This window comes from Topomyia yanbarensis, chromosome 1, assembly GCF_030247195.1.
Source record: "Topomyia yanbarensis strain Yona2022 chromosome 1, ASM3024719v1, whole genome shotgun sequence".
NCBI lineage: Eukaryota > Metazoa > Arthropoda > Insecta > Diptera > Culicidae > Topomyia > Topomyia yanbarensis.
In genome coordinates, this window is record NC_080670.1 from 2,434,022 (window position 1) to 2,456,784 (window position 22,763).

Below are 22,763 nucleotides of genomic sequence, written 5' to 3' on the forward strand. Positions count from 1 at the left end.
TTTCATCAAATTACTCAACAATCAGTTCCGTACTCTTACGCGTCACATTTACCCAATTCGTTTTTCGGAAAAGAAGAAATAAAAATTTCGCTGCAAAGGGTACTGATGAGAGCTTTCCTACTTTGTTTTTTATATTCTAATAAAAATATGGAAAAAATTCTTGTATCGGATACCCGCTTTACAAACGAACATCTTCTAGATGACAAGATTCTTTCGATTGCGATAGGTTTATCATTCACAACTTATACCTGACTGAGAATTGATGGACTCTTTTTGTCAATTAACGTGTTTTAGGGCTGCAGTCAATGGCGGAAGACAAATTTTACAAAATCGGATACATTATGCGCATCCCAAGTAGCCAATAAACATTAAAACATAGGCTTATATCTGCTTTAGATCTGCATATAGAGCAGTTGTTAAAGCCTTTCCGGCCCTATATTTTTTCGAGAGTTGTCCTACTGGAGCTGTAGAGCTAGATTCTCGGAAGGGCTCCCCCTCAGAGTCACATGCTACAATTTGCAGACGAGACAGGCAATGGCGCCCAATGAAACACTGCTTTAGGCCAATTGTAGCGGGCCGTGATTCTGAATGTGATATTCATTGTACGGTTCAGGTATGTGCGGGCGTAGGGACTCGCGATCGCGTGTATCATCGCGAAGAGCTCGAGCATTTGTACGTTAACGTGTTCGATCGCGTGTGCCTTTGTATGTCGCGAGTGCTAACGTGTATGTAACTTCGCGTGTATAAATTCTCATTTATAACCGTGTGCCTTTCGCACATTCGCGTATGTTCTTGGATGATCGCGCGCGGACCGTGGATCCAATATGTTATTTTTGGTGTGCGGCTCAGATGCTAGAAGTGAGATCTTCCATATCACAAGAGTTCCCGGACATGGCGCCATGGAACGTGTTATTATTTTTTTTTTTTTGAATGTATGGATCTAAGTTATTAGGACAGAGGGTAATGGTTTCCGGACGTGATTGCGACGGACGTTTGTAGGTCCTCGTTTGAAACTTCGTAAGTGCGAAAACGTTCATCTTATTACCGGGGTGTTATCAAGTTTGCGTGATCGCGGACGTAGGTGTGCGTTGTTAATCGCGAAGAGCTTAAGTGTTCGTATGTTAACGTGTTTGTAACGTGTGCTCGCGTGCATGTGGCTTTGCGTGTACAAAACTGGATTTTGTAACCGTGTGGCCAGTCCTATATACGCGTGCGTTCTTGGATGGTCACGCGGATCCTCATTCTGATAGTTAGTTTTCGGTGTACAATTCACATACTGACAGGGAGCAAGTTATCCCATATCACTAGAATCCCCCGTCATATCGCCATGTAACGTGGTGTCCAGTGGGTACGAAAGTTTTCTTGTTTTAATTGGTCCAGTTGAAGGCATGGACCTAGTCTGCTGATATCAAAGGATAGAAACATCCGGAAGTGACCAATTAATGATCGTGCGAGCGCAGGAATTTTTGGGTCCACGCTTGAGACCACGTTTGAAGATTTATAGGAGCTGAGACATTCACTTATTCACCGGCATGTTATCTTATTTAGAAGATCGCGGGTGTAGGTGCCGTGGATGGTCGCGAAGGGCTCAAGCATTTGTATATTAACGTGTTTGTCGCGTAAATGTGACGCGAGTATAATTTCGATTTTATAAAGATGTAGCGTGTATTATTGAATGATCGCGCGCAGAGTGTGAATCTGATGCGCAATTTTTAGAAGTATGGTACAAATGGTAGAAGAGAGTCCGTTTCCCCAGGTGTTCCAGGTCATGTCACCATGGAACGTGTTGTTTTGTGAATATGAGCGTCACGTTTTATTGGTTCAACTGAAGGCATTAGTCCAGACTGCTAGGACCGAGGTAAAACTTCCGGACGTGACCGTTTCATGATCGCGCGAGTGGTGGGTTAATGTTTGAGACTGCCTTTGGAAGTTTACGTTTACTTAACTACCGGGGTGTTTTCATGTTGGCGAAATCGTAGATGTAATTATGTGTGGATTATTTCAATTACATTGTCGCGTTTGTGACCAGGTTTGTGTTATAGCGAACGCCACGAGCGTTTGTACCTATATGAGCATAGATAGCGTATAGTAGGTATATATTAATAAAAGGAATCATAACATGCCATAAGCCCTCTCGGTATACTCGATGCACCACTAGCGAGGCGTAATGCAATAACCATCTTAAGGCAATTGTCTGTCAGAGGCTCTGTAGCACTGATGCACGTAATATGCTTGATGATGTTTGCAATACCGTCAAACCCCTCAACCTTGGGGAGAGGTTAAAGCCGGAAAGCCCTATATACTGATTTAATGCTGTTATAATGCCAAAAAAGGCGAAATATTGTGCAAAGATTAACAGCTCGTTATATGTATTACTAATGCTATTATATAGCACCAATCTAGAACGGTCAAATCTGAAAGCCTGTCGTTGGCTCTACTAATGCTATTAGTAAGCTTTAATTGGCTGTCATTTTCCGCAATGTTTTTAACACGCTTTCTTAAGTTTCTTTTTCGGTATGAAAAACAAAAGTGAGTAGAAATCAAATTAGGTTTAGAGCTGTAATTAATTTTCGTCTAATGATGTGTGGTTTACAGGGTGGGCCATCTGGATTTATCCTATTTCAACATTGAACAACTCCGCCATTTCTGTGGGGTGACGTGAAAAGTAAAGTTTATTCTGGCAAACCTAAGAACCTTGACGAACTCAAAGCTAATATACGAGCTGAAATTTCTGCGATTAAGCACCAAATGCTGTCCGATGTCATGCGAAAAAGCCGCAAAAAAGCTGTTTTTTGTGTATCAAATGGGGGTGGTCATTTAATCGACGTTGTATTCTAAACCTTTATAATAAATGGCATTGTAGCTTTTTTACTTGTGAAAATCGGCTGAAAAATTACGGATGTTGAAAAAGGATACATCCAGCTGGCGCACCCTGTATTATAACTGAGCAGGGCTTGCCGACGGGAAAGTGGCCACCGAATGTACCGCTAGGTCTCTGACATTCTGAAATGGGTCAATGGAAAATCGGTAGAGCTAACACCTACTACATCCCTTCTTTAGTCTCTTCTTTCGTATTCTTTAAGTTTTCACTTTGCACCGGGATCTAGGTGCGTGCGAAAATAAACTCCTAAAAGACTCTGCTGATAAAAAAAACCTACGTCCCATTCGTCTTCTTCAGTCTTGGAAACTTTTTTCCATGAATGGGTATACCAAAACAAGTTGCATCACAGTTCCGAACACTTATTCTGACTAATTTTACAAAGCAGATCAAGATTTCAAAATCAGTGCCCTTGATGAGGACCAATCCGGCCAACCGCAAGATACGGACAATGCAAATGGAACGGACTTGTTCTATTTTCCTCATAAAATCTCTATAATATCATTTATTATATCAAAAAGTTATACCTTTGTCTCATTCAATTGTAGTCAATTTTTTAGCTTCGATTTTTTTTTCTTCGGTCTAGGTCATAAACACGAATTAAGAGCTGCTTAGTATAGTCAACTTTATCCCAAACTTCGCAGTAACAATGCAGATGCAACAGTCGATTCTCTCGTCGTTATTTACTAGCTGTGCCCAGATACGAAACCATCAAGGCAAACAAGACCTGTTGTTGAGATGTTTCAATGGGAAGGGCGGGCAGGCTGTGTTAGTGGAAGTTTATTAAGTTTTTAAAACTATTTTTATTAGGCGTCTCGGGGGACTGGCTGGTATCCACCACCCTCACGCCGGGGTGAACTTTTGCTAGGTGACTTTTACGACCTGGGCGAGTGCAACTTATAACGAGTCAAGTTGATGAAGAATGTTTTGCTCCAGTCCAGTGTTTTAGGGTGAGATTTTTTTTCTTCCTTTATTTTCAAAGTTGTTTGACAAGATTTGGAAAATTGATGGTTAATTTGCAAGCAGTTGGAGGAATTCATTCGTGGGGTAAATGACAAATTGACGAGAATTGAATTGTGGTATGGAAAAAGAACGAAAACTTTTTTTTTGTAACGAAAATTTCTTGTCAAGTTTGGTAAGAAATAATGTTTCATTGAATAGTCACCATATTTGAATTGGTGGTGAATATTTTCGTACGATATGAGAAGGTTTTTCTTTAAAGCTTGAAACTTTCCTCGATCGTCTCACGAAAGTTCAGGTGCTTGGGTAGGAAAACTTCTCCCGGATAATAAGTGATTTATGTTCATTTCATGCCTGCAGGCTTAGAGGCCGGCTATAGTCTTCCTCATATTTTCCTTATGGCAACCTGAGAAGAGTCAGCTATCTCACAGTGCGTCTTAAGCGAGGTATATACCCTTGTTTTTGGTTTCATTCGAAATATAATTTCCAATCTAACTAGTCATCTAACTTGTGGTCATCGTTTCGACTACCCTTAAAGTTTGTTTAAATAGTTCCAAAATTGCAAAATAATAAAATCACTCGAACTTATAAATATTACAACTCATTTTAGTGTCAGTCGTGTCCGTAATAGACGAAATAGCAAACACATTGCGTGTACGTCGTCGTCGTTCATAATAAACCTATTTGTTTTGTCGTTTGTTTGAACACTGAAGTTTTCTATTTAATGTGGCTTAACAGAATTCCAAAATTTGTATTTGATCCTAATTTAGGATTGAATAATCCGTGGGCTTGTCGGTGGACTCCAGACTGCACATTTTTATGCTTAGGGATTTGTAGCTTGGAGACCTTGGATTCTGTTGGACCCTAGAATCTAATAGCAACACGGCGCGTGCTTCAGGTGGTGGATAGAAGCGAAGGGATACCCTGACGACTAGCAGATTGAATTATTTTTGCTATCAATTCAACTAAATCCAGACCGATGCAGAATTCTATGGTTGGTGATTCATTACATATAATCTAAATTAAGTATCATTCAATTTGCACAATGCATTAAAATTTAAGGCAATAAGCCAAAGTGCTCGGATAATACCTATTTAAACCCAAATCTATAGTAAATATCATTGAATTGCACAATGCATTGAATTTAAAATTTAAGTGAACTATCCAAAGTATTGGGACGATATCAAGTCAAATGTTCAAAATGTGCCTAGTGATTTTGAAGAACCATCATCCACGCGAACCAAACCGTCAAATCAAGTGGCTATGTTCCCAAATATAAGCAACTTAGAATACGTCCCTCCCGTTCTTTTCTTCGACTTCATTTGTCTGTTTTTGTTTTATTTCTATTAGTTTGCTTTTCTACTGCTCTTGTAAACCAAAAAATCAGTCAATTTATACGCTTCTACTTAATGTTTTCATTTTTTTTCATTTAATTCGGTATGTTCTTTTTCCTTTTATCACCATATCTTAATTTAGATCCATTATAGCATCCACTAACGCAATCAATTGCATATGCTCTCATATACACTCATAATGTCTCATTCAAAACGTACAAACGCCGCTAGCCTTCGCGATAACACAAACCGGGTCACAAACGCGAATTGGAATTGCAATTGTAATCATCCACACATACTCGCGATCTCGCCAACAACCCACCGCTCGCGCGATCATGAGTCCGTCACGTTAGGATGTCCCTGCCCTCGTTCTTAACAGCCTAGATTCATGTCTTCAGTTGGACCAATAAAAAATGAGGCTCATATTCATTAGACAACACATTCCATGGAAACGTGACCGGGAACTCTAGTGTTATGGGGGAATTATCTTCTAGTACCTGAACCGTACACTAAAAACTAAGCAACAAATTCACGGTCCGCGCGATCATTCAAGAACAAACGCGAATATGTATATGGCCACACAGTTACAAAATAGAATTTATACACGCGAAATCCAATACGTTCTGGCATACGCGACAAACACGTGAACATACAAGCGCTCGAGCTTTTCGCGATCTTCCACGCACATCTACGGTTGCGGTCTCACAAACTTGATAAAACCACGGGATAAAATGAACTTTTTTTACACTCATAAATTGGCATCACATAATCACATACATTAGCTATCAAACCTTATGGAGAAACATATTGTATTTATTTCTAAACAGCCAACAGTAGTACTGTTCAATGCACCTTTTCATTACATTCTGCAGCGCAATTATTCGTCAAGTATACATCAATCCATTAACCCTACCCCACCCCACACCCTGTTCCTCTCCCATGGCGTTTTGGTGGTCCGCATAGACTATTCTGCCATCACCCCTCCGATTATCGGCCTTGGACTGACTTGCGCTCTCATTGCCCCACCAAACGCTGCAAAATGAAAATGAAAATGAAATTTTGTTTAGGATCGAAAAATAGACCAACACCCTACCAACGAAACCTGGGTGGTGTAGGCACAATTCTTCCGCACTCACCCAATCAGCTGGGGGTATTTTCGCAGAAGGGACAAAAACGAAACTGTCGCCTGGAGGCAGCCACGGTGAGCAGCTACCGCTGAGTTTTGATTTGTGACATCCGCCCAACCGTTGCAGGAAGACGGAATATAGCGGACGTGGGACACCCAACTAAGTTGACGTAGATAAACGTTGGTCGTCCGGTCTGGTGCCTTTTCATTAGAAATATTTTCTATGTAAATCGGCTGGTTGTATTTAAATATCGTTATCTCGCGGTACCTTGCCGCGTTGAGTAGCTCGTTGTTGACGATGAGCTCCAGGAGCGGTGCGAAAGTTTCCGCCTTCGTTTATGTCAACTTTGTAAGATGAGACTTTTTGTATTTGGCTTTATTCTACCAACTGAAACTTGACCCAGTCTTAGCATTATTGGAGGTATTATTATACCACATATATTTGAACGTCCGATTTTTTCTTGAGACCCCGAAAAAATCGAAAAAGTGTGAGATTCGAACCCATGATCCCGCAGACACGGATTCCAGTATTATCTCGCAAACAGAATCCCTCGAAACAAGACTTATTTATAGTTGACTCACCAGCTTTGCAAAGTTTATGTGGGGAGTTTAAGGAAGCAGTAAAATAAGCGACGCAAATTGGGACAAGAACGCTGGCTGTGCCGGAATGTTTTCGCACTGTTTATCGGTCGCCGGCGAGTCTTTGACAAAGCGGAAATTAAACAAGATCATGGAGGAAATGTGTCGCAATTAAAACTTTTCCGTTTGCTCATTCTCTCTTTATCACTCCCTCACTCTTTATCCCTTTTCGCACCAGACATGCAAATGTCAGGAAGCGACATAGTTTATTCTAAGGAAAAAGGGGTTCTCTGGATAAAAACTTGCATTCAGCGAAATTAAATTCAAATACCTAAACGTGTATAAATAAGCGAAAATTTATCAAAACTTCACGACACAATTGATTATAAAACTAGTAAAATTCTGCGAACCTCATCAATCTCCATCGAGTAGACAAGTTAATTTACATCACTCTCAATGACCACGCCCACTGGCACGATAGTCTCAAACATTCCACATCAACCCACGTGGCGAGCTCCAACAAATCTCCGTCAATTGCCAAATCCAAGAAGAACGTACCGAACAAGCAGAACCCGTCAAAACCATCAATCATAATCATCATTATCTGACCCCGCCGGTACCAACCAAAGACAACCAACCACCAGAATGCTGTGGAAACCCGGATCAGAATTCTGATAACCACCCTCGCTGCTGGAGGGATTTAAGTCCGCCTCGCGTGCTCAAATTTTCCACTTTTCACGTGCCATTTGCTTCATCTTCTCGTAACCCTCGCTATTGTTTCGAGCTCGAAATCACAAAATTAGCTCGACCGACAAACAGATTGCCTTCAACGCGCCCCTTCCCGCTACCACCCCTGGATGACAACATCGTCATTGTTTTGGGGAAGATTATACACCGCCAGCAGCTCCATCCTAGCGGGGATGTTCGCGCGCGCCGGTCAAGACAAGACAAACGCGCGCGCGTTAGCATGAAACAAAGAGTGAACGGATTAAACGGCTGCCTCGCTTCCTTTTCATGCTTTTATTTTTCCGGCTCCACTCTCTGGGGGGGTGGTTGGTTAGGGGTGAAAAATTCAAGCAATTATCCGTATTATTTTCGGGGGCTGGATCAAGCTTCAATGGAATAATCCCAAGATGGTATCTCGGACATGAACGCATTTTGGGAAGGAAGGGGTTTTCGTTGGGAGAGGACTTGGGTGATGAGTTGGTCGAATCGCGGCATAGCAACGACGGTTGAGTGAACGAGAAAAATGGTAAATAATTAAATTGAATTGTGTGAAAGGTTGCAGGTCACCGGTGTCTTTAACGTCCTACACAGTTTGTTTTTGGCTAGCAAGGTCATGATCTTATTCGCCATCGAGGCGCCTCTTTAATTTGTTGTTGAAGAACGACTTTTTCATAATTCCGTTCCATGTTAGTTGGTTAGTCCCAGTTCTAGTTTGTAAGCGAAAAAATTGTACTATTACCATTAATTGGACATTGATAAGTATCGTTTGAATGTAAGGAGTGACAAAGTAGGCCTTGGCTAGAGCAAACCTGAAAGTTTTTGCTCTTGTCTTGTGTTTTTCGCTTGATTTTGCTTCATTATAGGTTAGCTGGTGTTTATTTTGACTTGAATTTCATTATGGTGAAATATTTCCCTTCTGAAGTAGCGTTCTAACGCGGACGAAGGTTGACATTCCAGCCTGGCGGAAGAGCTGAACAAATTAACTAAGGCACCAGGATTGTTATCACCGGATCTTCATCTGGAAATAAGTTTCTGAAAAAAGAGCCGAGGACTAGTGCAACTTGAAAATGGCACTCCAATCCACAGTGGTCCAGAATGCAAATTTAGCAGAAATTTTGTAATTTTAATAAAACTAAACAACTTACCCTCATTGAGTCTTTGGAGAAGTTTTCGTAGCTTGTGAGCTCCTTCTTTTTGTTAAAAGAACAGTCAGGGTGGTTCTAATTTTACCAAGATCATAAAATTAGCTTTTTAAACGTTCCAGCTAGAGCAAAACGACCAGCGAAGTTGTAGAATGACAAATTTTGGAAAAGTTTTCTGAAATCATGTAAGCTCTAGCTGTCATACATTTACAACAAATTTTAAATCGAAGGTTAGGGTGTTTCTTAAAAAAACTGTTAAATTCAAATAATTTTTGCGGTATTGATTTAAAACAGAAGTAGTCTACAGACAACTTTAAGACTGTTTTAAGGCGAATAATTTGTTTCATGGCACCACATATCTAACTACTTTCGTTAAAAAATTATGAGCACTTCTTTGCCAAAAATTTTGGGATAACGATATAACTAATTGAGGAAAATAAAAGATAATTCTTTTTCAACTGTAAATAAGGTCATGATTAGAGTTATAATTGAGCAAAAAATTGGGAACACGATATTTTTTTAAATTTCATAAAATTAAGTTAAAATAATATATTTTTGATTTATTAAGGGCTTATATCTTTTGAACGATAGAAACTAAAGTTTTGATGTGTTAGAAGAAAATGTTCGTCTTCAAAAGCTTCTGAAAAAAAAAACATCAAAACGATAGGTTGGAAAAATATGAAAACTGAAAAAGTTATATTAAAAAATTGGTTTTTCATGAATTAACCCTTTGTAATATGTTTAAATTACTTTCAGGGTGGACAAAATAAAAAAAACATAGTTTCGTTTTCATGATGCAATATTGCACTTTACAATACTTTTCTATAATTTTAAATAGTGGGTAGGGTGGTTCTAAATTTATTAAGATCAATAAATTAACTTTTTAATGGTTCGAGATGGAGTTTCGCTGTGTTCCAGAAAATTGAAGAAATAAAATTTTAAAAAACTTTGTCGAAGACCCTGAAACTCTGTCGTGTACTTCTCCTTTTTTAAGAAATATATAAAAAAATAAGAGTGTTTCTTAAAAAATGGGTTTCTTTGTATACCTTTTGCAGTTTTGATTTTTCGTTAAGATCACTTCAGAAATACTCTTAGATATTTTGAAGGAGAACAATTTGTCTTAATATACCGAACCACTAGCTTCTCTATACTTTTTACTAAAAATTAACTATTTATTGAGTAAATATTGCAAGATATAAAAAATATCGTATTGGTGATAATACAATATAATACAAAGCATGCTATTTCATATGGAAGCAACGGTATTTAATTTTTTTTGTTTGTTTCGATTATAGAGGTTTTAACCTTATGGTCATTCGCCTTTTCGGGTTAGAAAAATCTCTTATGAAAAATTTCTAACCCTATGTGCGGAGTCGGGACTCGAACCCAGGTGCGCTGCGTACAAGGCAATCGATTTATCAACTATGCTACGCCCACCCCCAACGGTATTTAATGTTAAGTGCCCTAATCGAAGATAATGCTATTTGAAAAAGTTATATTTGTTATATAAAAGTTCTCATAACTTTGAAACGAAAAGAGTTTAGTAGTGGGTGTCCTAAAGCAAATTATGTGTCCTAAAATAATCTTCAAGTTGTCCAAAGAGTACTTTACTGTAAAATAAAAACTACAAACGTTATAGAAATAAAACCGTTTTTTAAGAAACACCGTGAAGCTTACATTTGGATTTCTCGTGCAATTGAAGTTATAAAAGCTAGAGCTTGCATGTCTTCAGTAAATTTGTCCAAAATGTGTTCCTTTACATCTTCTTCGAAGACAGTAAAGCTCTATCTCAAACCGTAAAAAGTTGAATTTTAAAGATTGCTAAAATTAGAACCACCCTAGCATCTGTTTAAACAAAAAAGGGCCATGCAAAGTTTGACAAACATATTGTAAGGCTAAGTCATTTAATTTTAGCAAAAAGATAAAATTCCTGCTAAATTTACATTCTGGACCACTGTGCAATCGTAAGTTTGCATGAGTAAGCAGATTGTCTGAAATCGGGTGAGAATTTTTCAATACAATATTTATTGCGTGCTTTCTTACAGTCACTTAGTCCGATTTTGTAATTTTTTTCTTGTGGGGCAGGCGACTTCTACTTAGCCATTGGCTGCAATCCTATCAGCCCGCTAAACAAGTAATTTATTCCATGTTAATTGACCAAAAATGTCCATCAATTCTCAGTCGATCGCAATCGAAAGAAGTGTTCTGCAAATCCTACCTCCAATGATAATCTTCTTATCACCTAGAAGATGTCCGTTTGTCAAGTATGAAAATAAAAAAGGCACAAGGGAAGTAATTTACTTTAAAAGGTTCTCAGCACAAGACAAACCCCATTATTACAACTCAAACTTTGCGGCGAAATTTTTATTTTATCTTTTCCGAAAATCGAATTGCGTAAAGTAAACGTGACGCGTAAAAGTCCAAAACTATTTGTTGGGGGTGGGCAAACGCCCAATGCAGTAGGCCGTCGTACGGTGAAGCAATTTGATCAAATTCTTGGCCAAAATTATTTAGCGCCTTTTTATGTTAATTTTGAATCGGTCCACATCTATCACCGACGGTAACTCTACTATGTGAAACCGAGATATTAGCCACACCAGAAATACTGAACGACCTCGACTTGGATTGAATCCAGATCCACTTGAGTAAGAAGTTACCAATCAAACACCGCACAGAGGAGTAAATTAAATCAAAACTTAATATAAAGTCAAAAATCTCGAACTAAGCTATCATTTTAATGTGCTGTTTTGTTGTATGATTACGGAGCATCATAGAAACATGCGTATTAAATCTAAGAATAAAAATTTCAAGTTTGCTTAAAATTGAAATAGTTGATTTTCCGGTAGTTTCCGGTTGAACGAAAAATATCATACAGGGTGTTTGGGTTATGGTTAAGATCCTCTCGAGGGATGATTAACTGTCATATTTGGAGAAAAAAATCGTGCTACACATACTATCAAATCTCAACCGTTACTAAGTTATTGAACATTTTATGTAAAAAAAAAATATCTTAAAATAGCTCTCACTCAAAAAGTATACTTTGTATTTCAAATCTTTTAGATCTATTGGATAGGTGAGAAAATTTCCCTTTGAATGATGTCCTCACATGTTTCAGTTAACGAGGTTAAGTAACCTTTACACCGTAATTTATTTAAAATAATTTTGATCGATTTTTCGTTCATTTCGCGAAGAGCTGCATAATTTGTTCTTTGACATGATACACTTATCTTTTCTTGTTTTCATGTGTTTGAGTTACTGAATATTTTTATCTCTTTTTCTCTAATACTAGATCTTATTGAAAAAGAATGGCACTTATTGTACCTTTTCTTATTTCCATTCGAAAGACAGAAAAATTTTGAAGAGAAAAATGTATTAATACCTTTCAGTTAAGTGCATTTAGTTTTCTTTTAGAAGTTAATTAGTTTAAAGTTAGTGTTATTATTAGCATTTTCGTTATTTTCTTAACATAGTAAATAATAAACATCACCATTATTATCAAGGAAATTATGCATCTCCGCAAACTCTATCATTCTTTCTTTGACTCCATTCAATTATCTCTTTTAGTTTCGAAGCAAAATCATTTTTATCACCTCGTTTCATATGCAAAAACAACCATTTCGAACCCACAACATTTGTGGTGAGGTCATGCTGTGTTAACTATTAAGTTGCAGCGAAATGAAAAGCGATAGAGATTAATTGTCAAATAACAAGTTATAGAGAATGAACAATAGTAACGATAAATTTAGTTGAATAATAATTGAAATTATCACAAAACTCTAAAAAACGCTAATTTTGAATCATTTCACTAGTAAAAAGTCATTTAGTGCACTTAACTAAAAGATATTAGTACATACATCGAAAGGAAATTTTTTCAGTTTTCCAATGAAGCCCTGGAAATAACGATATAAAGCATATTTTTAAGATTAGAGTCTTTTAAGCACTTGCAAGTTGATTCCAGGAAAAGTTTAGTAACAAATTACAAAGAAACGAGAAGAGATAGGAATCTGATGTTGAAGAACAAATTATTAATCGTCCGAAAACCTAACTTTTGGATAATAGATATTGCTATAATCGTAACCCATCTTTTGAGAAAATTAACAAAAACCTCATCAAAAACAACTTTTAAATACTTTACAACTAAAAAGTATTTAAAACTAATTAACTGAACGATAAAAGAACACCATTCAATGGGAAATTTTCTCACCTTTCCAATAGAACTAAAAGATTTAAAATACGAAGTATACTTTTCGAGTTAGAGGTATTTTCAGATAAAAAAGTTTTTTATACAAAAATTTTAATAACTCTGTAATGGTTGAGATTGGATGGTATGTGTAGAACAATTTTTTTCGCCAAATATGACCCCTCGAAAGGTTCTTGATCATGAACCAAACATCCTGTATGAAAAATTAGTTCTTCCTTGCTATAATAGCGTAATAAAACCTATTGAATGTTACCAATTCCGCTTCTTAAACCACTTTGAAAATGTTGGGCAATGTTTATCAAATTGTGTATTTTTTTCAGAATATAGCGGAACTGTTATCATAGTTCAAAAAAGCATCTTTGTGATTCGATGGTGAAATGTTCTGAAAGTTATGCAAATTCCCAAATGGGAAAATTTTGGACGATACCAATTTATTTTGTGCATAAGGACACATACCTTACATCAAGTACGGTTTTTGTTTTAGTGTTTCGGATTCTCCTCGTCAGTAACCAACTGGGTGTCTAGTTAGACGATGTATCTGAAAGTTGTGTGGAGGGTGATTTCAATAAATAGATGAAACACTTAAGGCCATCTGTTCTGTTCTGCAAACTAGGATGGATTTTTGAAGCTAGAGCATAAACATTGGCAGCCCCCTTCTTTTATAATCAGTATTGCGCATGCACGCGTGGTAAAAAGTGATTTCGGGCTATTTTTGCAATCACCTTAAAAATTATTTCTTGGCCCAAAATTATTTCTTGGGTTTCTTTCGTAGTTTCGTAGTTCAAATTGTTATAGTTTAGAGAAGAAGTGGCCGTCTATCCTGAGTTTAAACACAAGAAAACATAACTAAATATTTTTTGCTCTGAGTGTTCGTATACTCGAAGACTAACCATCCCACCGCATAAAAACATAACGCATTCGCATTGTCTGCTTGTGGCGAATCCTAGATCTATATCTGTCGTTCAATTCAACTCCGCAATACCTATGGAAACGTCGCTGAGTCGGTGGCCTTCCTTAAGTAGGTATTACAGCAACATTTCCTACCCTATGTATCGGTGAAGATGATTGTGGCCGGCAATGACGATTCGCAACGCAACGCAAAATCACCTTAAAATTTAGTAAAAGTTCCAAAAAAGGCTAATGGGGTTTATATAAATGAACGATTTGGATAAAAAAATTATTGCTACGTGGCGCTAGTGTGCATGTGCAGTTGAGTATTTTAACCTATTTTATCTCGTTTCCCTAACGTCCTGCTTAGTTCGTTTCTTCGGCAAAGTTGCTCAAAAGAAAATGGTCATGTGGATGAGATAGCTCGGTACGATGTTACCACGCGGCGCTGGTGTGTATGTGTAATAATATAATTTGAAAATTTTCAATCAAGTGATTCTGACTACCTTAAAAGTTCGTTGCTTCAGATAAATTTATAACAAGGCAGTGGATAGTAATTAGTTTAACTCTAACTCTGCCAGCATTATATAAGATCAATTTCACTACATTTTTTCAACTTATTCACGTGATAATAATTGGGAAGAATACACCACAATGAACTTACGGAATCCTAACAAAAAAATTTGATGGCTCTTGGTGCACTCTCTTTGAACACAATATGTAAAACATGTACAATGTTGAAGTACTTGTGTATATACTCGTTTTATTTGTTTCTGCCGCTTAAATACATACAATTCTTCTCTTCATCCGATGCACAGTGGGAAAAAAGTATCAAAAACGCGACTTTACTCAATAGCTTGATAGAAGGCTAAGTGTTGTAATCAATAATGAATACTTCTTATGTAAAAATGTCTGGGGAATCGATTGCAAGTATTTAAAATAACCGTAAAGTACGCTATCATACCCGTTTTGCCCCAATTCTCCTTTTCGTTTGAGTTTATTTTCAAAACTGAATGTATAACTCGGAAGAAAGTTGAAAACGGCTGACAAAAATTGATATTTCTTATGTAAAAAAGTTCAGAAAATTGATTGAAGACTTTTAGAATCATCTCACGAAACGTATACACCCATTTTACTCCAATTCTCCGCAAAACTAAAGTTTGAAGTTAATCCTGGCTTTATATTTCGGTAAAAGGCTATATGCGGCTGATCAAAAGTGATGATTCTTATGTATAAAAATCCAGGTTATCGTTTGAATATAGTTAGACTGGTCGCCCGAAACGTATGTACCCGTTTTACCCCAATTCTTCCCATAACTCAAGTATAAAGTCAAACCAGGCTCTACATTTCAGAAAGAGGCTGAATGCGGTTGATCAAAAGTAGTATTTCTTATGCAAAAAATTCTGGGAAATCGATTGAAGATAGTTAGAATGGCCGCATGAAACATGTGTACCCGTTTAACCCCAAATCTTCCCATATCTCAAGTGAAAAGTTAAATCTGACTGTGCTTCTCGGAAAGAGGCTGAAGGTGACTGATGAAAAGAAGTAATTCTTATATAGAAAAATCCGGGGAATCGGTTGAAGATAGTTGGAATAGCCGCACGAAACGTTTGTATCCGTTTTACCCCAATTATTTACATAATACAAGCGTGGTGATACACCTTACTCAATATTTCAGAAAGAAGCAGAAAGCGGTTGATCAAAACTATTTTTTATGCCAAATAATCCAGGAAATCGATTGAAGGTAGTTCGAATGACCGGACAAAACACGTGTATCCGTTTTACCCCAACTTCTTCCCATAGCTCAAGTGTGAGGTTAAACCTGGCTGTATTTCTCGGAAAGAGGCTGAATGCGGCTGATGAAAAGTAGTAATTCTTATGTAGAAAAATCCGGAGAATCAGTTGAAGATAGTTGGAATGACCGCACGAAACGTTTGTATCTGTTTTACCCCAATTATTCACATAATGTATGTGTGAAGTAATATCTTACTCGTTATTTCCGAAATAGGCTGAAACCGGCTGATTAAAAGTACCTTTTTATGTTAAATAGTCCAGGGAATTGATTGAAGATAGTTCGAATGACTGGACAAAATATGTGTATCCGTTTTACCCCAAATTTCTCCTATAGCTCACATGTGAAGTTAAACCTGGCTGTACCTCTCGGGAAGAGGCTGAATGCGGCTGATGAAAAGTAGTTATTCTTATGTACAAAATTCCGGGGAGTCGATTGGAGATAGCTAGTATGACCGCACGAAACGTGTATACCCGTTTTACCCCAATTCTTAACGTAATGTATGTGTGAAGTTATACCTTACCCATCATTTCAAAAACAGGCAGAACGCGAATTTTTTGTACATAAGAATTACTATTTTTCATCAGTTGCAGTCAGCCTCTTTCGGAGAAGTACAGCCAGGTTTAACTTCATATTTGAATTATCAGAGGAACTTAGGGTAAAACGGGTACACATGTTTCGTGCGGATATTCTAGCTACCTTCAATTGATTCCCTGAAGTATTTAACATAAAAAATTACTTTTTATCAGCCGCATTCAGCCTCTTTCTGAAATGTTGGGTAAGTATAATCACACACAAGTATAAGGGACAGAATTGGGGTAAAACGGGTCAACGCGTTTCGTGCGGTCATTCCAAGTATTTTCAATCGATTCCCTGAACTGATTTACACAAGAGAAACTACTTTGGTGAGCAGCTTACAGCCTCTTGCTGAAATAATGAGTAAGGTATGACTTCACACATACATTATGTGAAGAATTGGGGTAAAACGGGTATACACGTTTCGTACGGTCATTCTATTTTCATTCGATTTCCCGGAAATTTTTACATAGGAATTGCTACGTTTCATCAGCCGCATTCAGCTTCATTCGGAGAAGCAGAGCTAGGTTTAACCTCACACTTGAGCTATGGGTAGAATTGGGGTAAAACGGGTATACACGTTTTGCGCGGATATTCTAACTATCTCAAATCGATTGCCCGGAATTTTGTACATAAGAATTACTATTTTTCATCAGCCGCATTCAGCCTCTTTCCGAGAAGTACAGCCAGGTTTAACCTCACACTTGAGCTATGGGAAGAAGTTGGGGTAAAACGGATACACGTGTTTTGTCCGGTCATTCGAACTACCTTCAATCGATTGCCTGGATTATTTGGCATAAAAAAATAGTTTTGATCAACCGCTTTCTGCTTCTTTCTGAAATATTGAGTAAGGTGTGTCACCACGCTTGTATTATGTAAATAATTGGGGTAAAACGGATACAAACGTTTCGTGCGGCTATTCCAACTATCTTCAACCGATTCCCCGGATTTTTCTATATAAGGATTACTACTTTTGATCAGCCACCAGCAGCCTCTTTTCGAGAAGCACAGTCAGGTTTAACTTTTCACTTGAGATATGGGAAGATTTGGGGTAAAACGGGTACACATGTTTCATGCGGCCATTCTGTTTATCTTCAATCGATTTTCCAGAATTTTTTGCATTAGAAATACTACTTTTGATCAACCGCATTCAGCTTCTTTCTAAAATGTAGAGCCTGGTTTGACTTTATACTTGAGTTATGGGAAGAATTGGGGTAAAACGGGTACATAAGTTTCGGACGACCAGTCTAACTATATTCAAACGATAACCTGGATTTTTATACATAGGAATCATCACTTTTGATCAGCCGCATATAGCCTTTTACCGAAATATAGAGCCAGGATAAACTTCAAACTTTAGTTTTGCGGAGAATTGGGGTATAATGGGTGTATACGCTTCGTGAGATGATTCTAAATGTCTTCAATCGATTTTCCGGACTTTTTTACATAAGAAATAACAATTTTTGTCAGCCGTTTCCAACTTTCTTTCGAGTTATATATTCAGTTTTGAAAATAAACTCAAACGAAAAGGAGAATTGGGGCAAAACGGGCATGATAGCGTACCGTGCGGTCGTTGTAAATACTAGCAATCAATTTTTCAGCCCTTTTTACATAAGAAAAACCTTACCTGGTAAACGACATCCAGCCTTTTCAAAAAAAGTCGCGTTTTGGGTCCATTTTTTCCCACTGTGCGATGATGAGAAAATCCACGAACTTTCCGACAATGTAAAATCGGAAAATTCCTCGGATATATCGCAGGATTCATTTTTCGAAAAATGGCGATTGCTTTTGGCATCCATGATAATTGGCGGTCGGTCCCGTTTCGTTGTTTTCAAATCTGTCGCTCTCACTCTCGATTCTACACTATATGCGCAGTGGATTAGCAACAAAGCGGTAGGTAGACTTGTCTGCTTACTTTACGGATTGCACTCGATTTTTAGCGATATTTCTAACCAATGGCTTATAATGGAAAAAAAAACACCAATAGGACGGAAGGAATTGGAATTATAACGCGGAATTGGAATTATAATGGGTAGTGTAAATGAGTACATATAAGGAGTATAGAGTTTGCTTGAAAAATCATCTTTAGTATAGAAAAACTATAAAAAAAATCGTCCAAATTTTTCCTCCGGTTACTCCACTGTGCGTCGGAAGAATGTTCGGCGAAAAGACACACTTTCCTCATTGCTAAATTTGCTTTGAAGATAATTACATGTACGAGGCAGTAACGAAGAGAATTTTGATAAAAATAATAACAATAATGGTGGAGGTGTTGGCGTTCGACTTCGTTGATTAGAGACAATGGCGCAACGAATCAATTAATGTTTAATCAAGTGAGTTCGGCTGGAAGATATTTTCCTTTTAGATTAGTCTCTCCGCTCAAGGATGGAGCTCGATGTGAAAGCGCTTTCCAGCAATCGTACTCTGCTGGGCCCACCGGTGGAGTTCGGGTTCGAAAACGTAAATAAACTTTCCGGTACCGTTGGTAATACGCAAAGCAAATCGGTTGCCGTTTGAATCGTGGTGTAATTAAAATCATTGCTTCCGGTTGACTTAATGTGTTCAGTGAATGGAAAATGCCAATTCGACCGACCAACCGAACCTATCTTCCGGGTTGTTGTTTTTCTGTACGACCCCGGTGATTTGCACGCTTGTCTATTTGGGATATTGCAGCCTAACTATTAAGGAACGCTGCTGAGGATAGGTTCATTAGTCTCATTCAAGAGGTTTAACTTTCAGACACTATCTTCAATCAAATGTGTCTGTTTATGATTCAACTTCGAACGAAACCACATTTTGCAAACTAGTGAGGTATATAACATCGACACACTGATCTCCGCACAGCCGCAGGAAACCGAAACAGTTCTTATCCGTTCATGTACCGTTGTTACCATTTCCAACTAACGATGTCTGTGTTTGTGTGTGTTTCTTCTTCTACTTGTTCTGTGTCATTCTCGGTGGACGCTGCACTCCTGGATCCGGTTCCCGTTGACCACCGAATATCATTCGAAACGGTTGCAGTTACTGTGCTGCCTGCCAATGCTGATATTGCCAGCGAAACGAGCCCTGAATTCGAAAGATCCGGACGTTATAATAGCCACAATGAGGGCCCTCCAGCAGCTGGTGCAAGCGGGTAAGTTGTGCTCTCTCGTTCTATCTATTTGACTATCCTTGCTTCGGGTTGTACTGGTTAAAGGACGTACCACCGTACCACAGCTGTCCATCGACCGAGAGAAACATTATTATTTTACAGTTGGGATCGATTCTGCCGACGGGGGTTTAATTGAAGCCAGTTTGTAACTGCCTACGCAGCAGTATGGGCAGTACATAATCAATTAATCGTCAGGATGGAACTGGGCAGCATCTGTTGGTTCGAATTACGAGCCAATCTGTAACGTGGCTAATCTGGAAGTTGTTAGTTAAACTCTGGCACCGACTGGTAACTAAAAACATAGCCATAGATAGGCTTGGAAACGGGTGCTTAGCTATGACAGATTGACAGGTTAAACTCTGGATCCAACTTAACCGAAAGTAAATTTGAATTGAAAACATTTGCACAACAAGCTTTAGACAACCTAGTTTCAATGTTTAATGCGGAATCCTGCGAAAAGCCCAATTCAGACGGTACATCAGCTTCCGCCAACGGAAAAGAATGTCAACGTGAAGTCACCGCTTCGTGCCGTTCATGTTGCGGGTGAATACCACCATTTAACCCTTAAATGCGCAATGTTGTTTTAAAACAACATTGCTAAAACCGTCTCAAAATTATCATAGTAACGTATTAAAACTGTTAGACAATTTGCAGAAAATTTGAAAAAAATTGCTTTGCGCCTTTAAGGGTTAACTGTATGGAACTAATTTTGACGTTCCATTGACGTGCTGTACCGGTGACGTATAGTATAAATCGTACTAAACTCTATTCGTGGTATGGAAAGTCAAGCCCCACTAAACCAACTGTTGATAAATCTTTGATCGCAGTAGGCGAGAACGCCTTCAGACAACGTGACACAGGTAGGAATTTATAGGTAATGGTTGTGCAACTGTGTGATTCAGTCTACGGATTAAATAAATTTCCTTTCAATTAGACTCGTTCGCCAACTAGAAAACAGCGCCGACGAAGGCTCGCTGCTGTGGTGACAGGTGGCAGCCAATACAGCAAAATGAAAAGGACCATCCACGACGTTGATGACTTTTTCCGTCTCCTTCGGTGCTCGCCAAAATCCGCCCGAGAACGGAAATATTTAATTACTCTTGCGTGATGAAGCCCGTTGTTCTACGGGTTTTTCCGTTGTGATCCACCTTTTTTTGCGGCATTTCCGCACCATTTCCACCTCCGGTTGATGTGATTGATGGTGAGGGGGAATGAGATAAGAAATTAAATTAAAAAAATCCCCACCGTCGAGTGTTTCGCCTCCCTTGCACTCTAGCTGGCCGGAAACGAATGATTTCTTTGTCGGGATCTAATGGAATTTTCACGGCGTGGACACCTGTTGTTCTTCAAAGTACCGAGAGAATAAAAGAATGCAGCGACGGTGGGTTATTGAAATTGGGAGGAATGCTGAAAATATGTGGGGAGGGGTTTTTACGGTTTCAGCTATCTGCTGCAGAAAGGAATGGTTTCTTCTAAGCATCCTTGAAGACTTTTTATTAAAGTTTGACTTAAATTTGATCTGAAGGCAGTGAAAAGTGAATCAAACGTAAAACAGAATAAATTCTATGCTTTGGGAATTCGAAAGAGGAAACTTTTCCAAGCCATCTGCCAGATTTTTTTGTATCTTAGGGCTTAGACGAATACTGGTACATTAATTATGTTGAAATACAAGTTAATACACGGAAAAAAATCCCTTCATAAATTCACGAACATTTTTTTAATTTTTCACGATTTCGTGAACTGAACGATTTACGAAAATCGTGACCAAGTTCTTGAAATTATGAATAATCAACCTTGTATTCATAAAACTATGTGTATTTTCAAAACAACCAGTTCGCACAAAAATGTACACAGCGTCAATTGTAATGTGTGATTTAGTTACTTTGGTTGTTCCCTGGACATGTTTAGACTAAACAGTTTAGTATTTGTTATAATTCTTGTTCATGCTTCGGGGATTACTGATTTATAGTATATCAAGTAAAACGATGTTCATGTTTTCAGAAGCTTGGTTGCGATTTTCATAATTTCTCATCACGCTAGATTGTAGCACGATTTATGTTCATAAGTTCAGGGCTTTAGTCACGATATTCGTAATTTATATTCACGTTTTCGTGTCATTTCTTTCACGAGTTTTTTCTGGCATAGTAGTGTGACTTATGTTCATGATTTCAGGATCGCAGTCACGATTTCCGCAATTTCTATTCACGTTATCGTGATATTTTAGTCGCAAGTAGAATGATTTGAGTTCAGGATCATTTTCACGATTTTTGATATTTTAGTGATGCTTAGTATAATTTATGCTTATGATTTCAGCATCTTTGTCACAATTTTCGTAATTTATTTGCACGTTATCGTGATATTTCATACTTGAGCTCACTTTCGATACGATGAAGTAATGTGATTCAAGTATAATTACTATCGGATTTTTTACTCGGAGTAACGGGACAATATTGTTTGGTTCATAAAAACGTAACTGATTCGCGATATCTTGTTTTGTGAGCTACATCACGAACACGATTTGTGGCTCTTGTGCTCAGAGCATCTTTCGTTTTCTGGCTTGAAATCATTTTGAACCTTATCAAATGAATAACGATGTTCGAAAACTTAATAGTTTTCCTTTATCTGCTCATCGCACCTGTTACTAGTCCCTAGAAGGTGGACTACATACAGGGTGTTTGGTTCATGGTTAAGAATCTCTCGGGGGGTGATAGACTGCCATATTTGGAGAAAAAAATTGTTCTACATATACCATCAAATCTCAACCGTTACAAAGTTATTGAACTTTTTGTGTAAAAAACTTATTTGTCTTAAAATACCTCTAACTTTAAAAGTATACTTTGTATTTTAAATGTTTTAGTTCCATTCGAAAGGTGAGAAAATTTCCTATTGAATGGTGTTCTCATATTTTTTAAGTAATTAGTTTTAATTGCCTTTTAGCTGTAAAGTAGTTAAAAGTTAGTGTTTTTGAGGAGGTTTTTGCTAATTTTCTCGAAATAATGAAGTATGATTATAGCAATATCCATTATCCAAACGTTGGGTTTTAGGACGATTCATAATTTGTTCTTGGACGTCAGATTTCTATCTCTTCTCATTTCTTTGTAATTTCATTACTATACTTTTCCTGTAACCGACTTGCAAGTGCTTAAAAGACTCTAATCTAAAAAATATGATTTATATCGTTATTTACAAGATTTCATTGGAAAGCTGAGAAAATGTTCTATCAGTGTATGTACAAATATCTTTTAGTTAAGTGTACTAAATGATTTTTTACTAACGAAATTACTCAAAATTTGTGTTTTTTGAAGAGTTTTTTAATTATTCTACTTATTAATCAACAAAATTTATCGTTACTATTGTTCATTTGATGCCCCTTAATGTTCTCTATAACTTTTTATTAGACACTTTGTCTA

At 37.7% G+C, this 22,763-nt stretch overlaps 2 protein-coding genes across 2 annotated transcripts in view; one reads left to right on the top strand and one right to left on the bottom strand.

Moving 5' to 3' along the window:
- Nucleotides 1-22,763, bottom strand: part of LOC131693338 (uncharacterized) — a 105,614-nt gene that overhangs the window by 63,485 nt on the left and 19,366 nt on the right. The gene's annotated exons all lie outside the window — the stretch shown is intronic.
- The window catches only part of LOC131676592 (parkin coregulated gene protein-like), a 38,026-nt gene that overhangs the window by 2,977 nt on the left and 12,286 nt on the right, over nucleotides 1-22,763 (top strand). Inside the window, exon 3 of the mRNA XM_058955736.1 lies at nucleotides 19,224-19,335. Within this exon, the coding sequence (XP_058811719.1) occupies nucleotides 19,224-19,335 (112 nt within the window). The remainder of the gene's footprint in view (nucleotides 1-19,223; nucleotides 19,336-22,763) is intronic.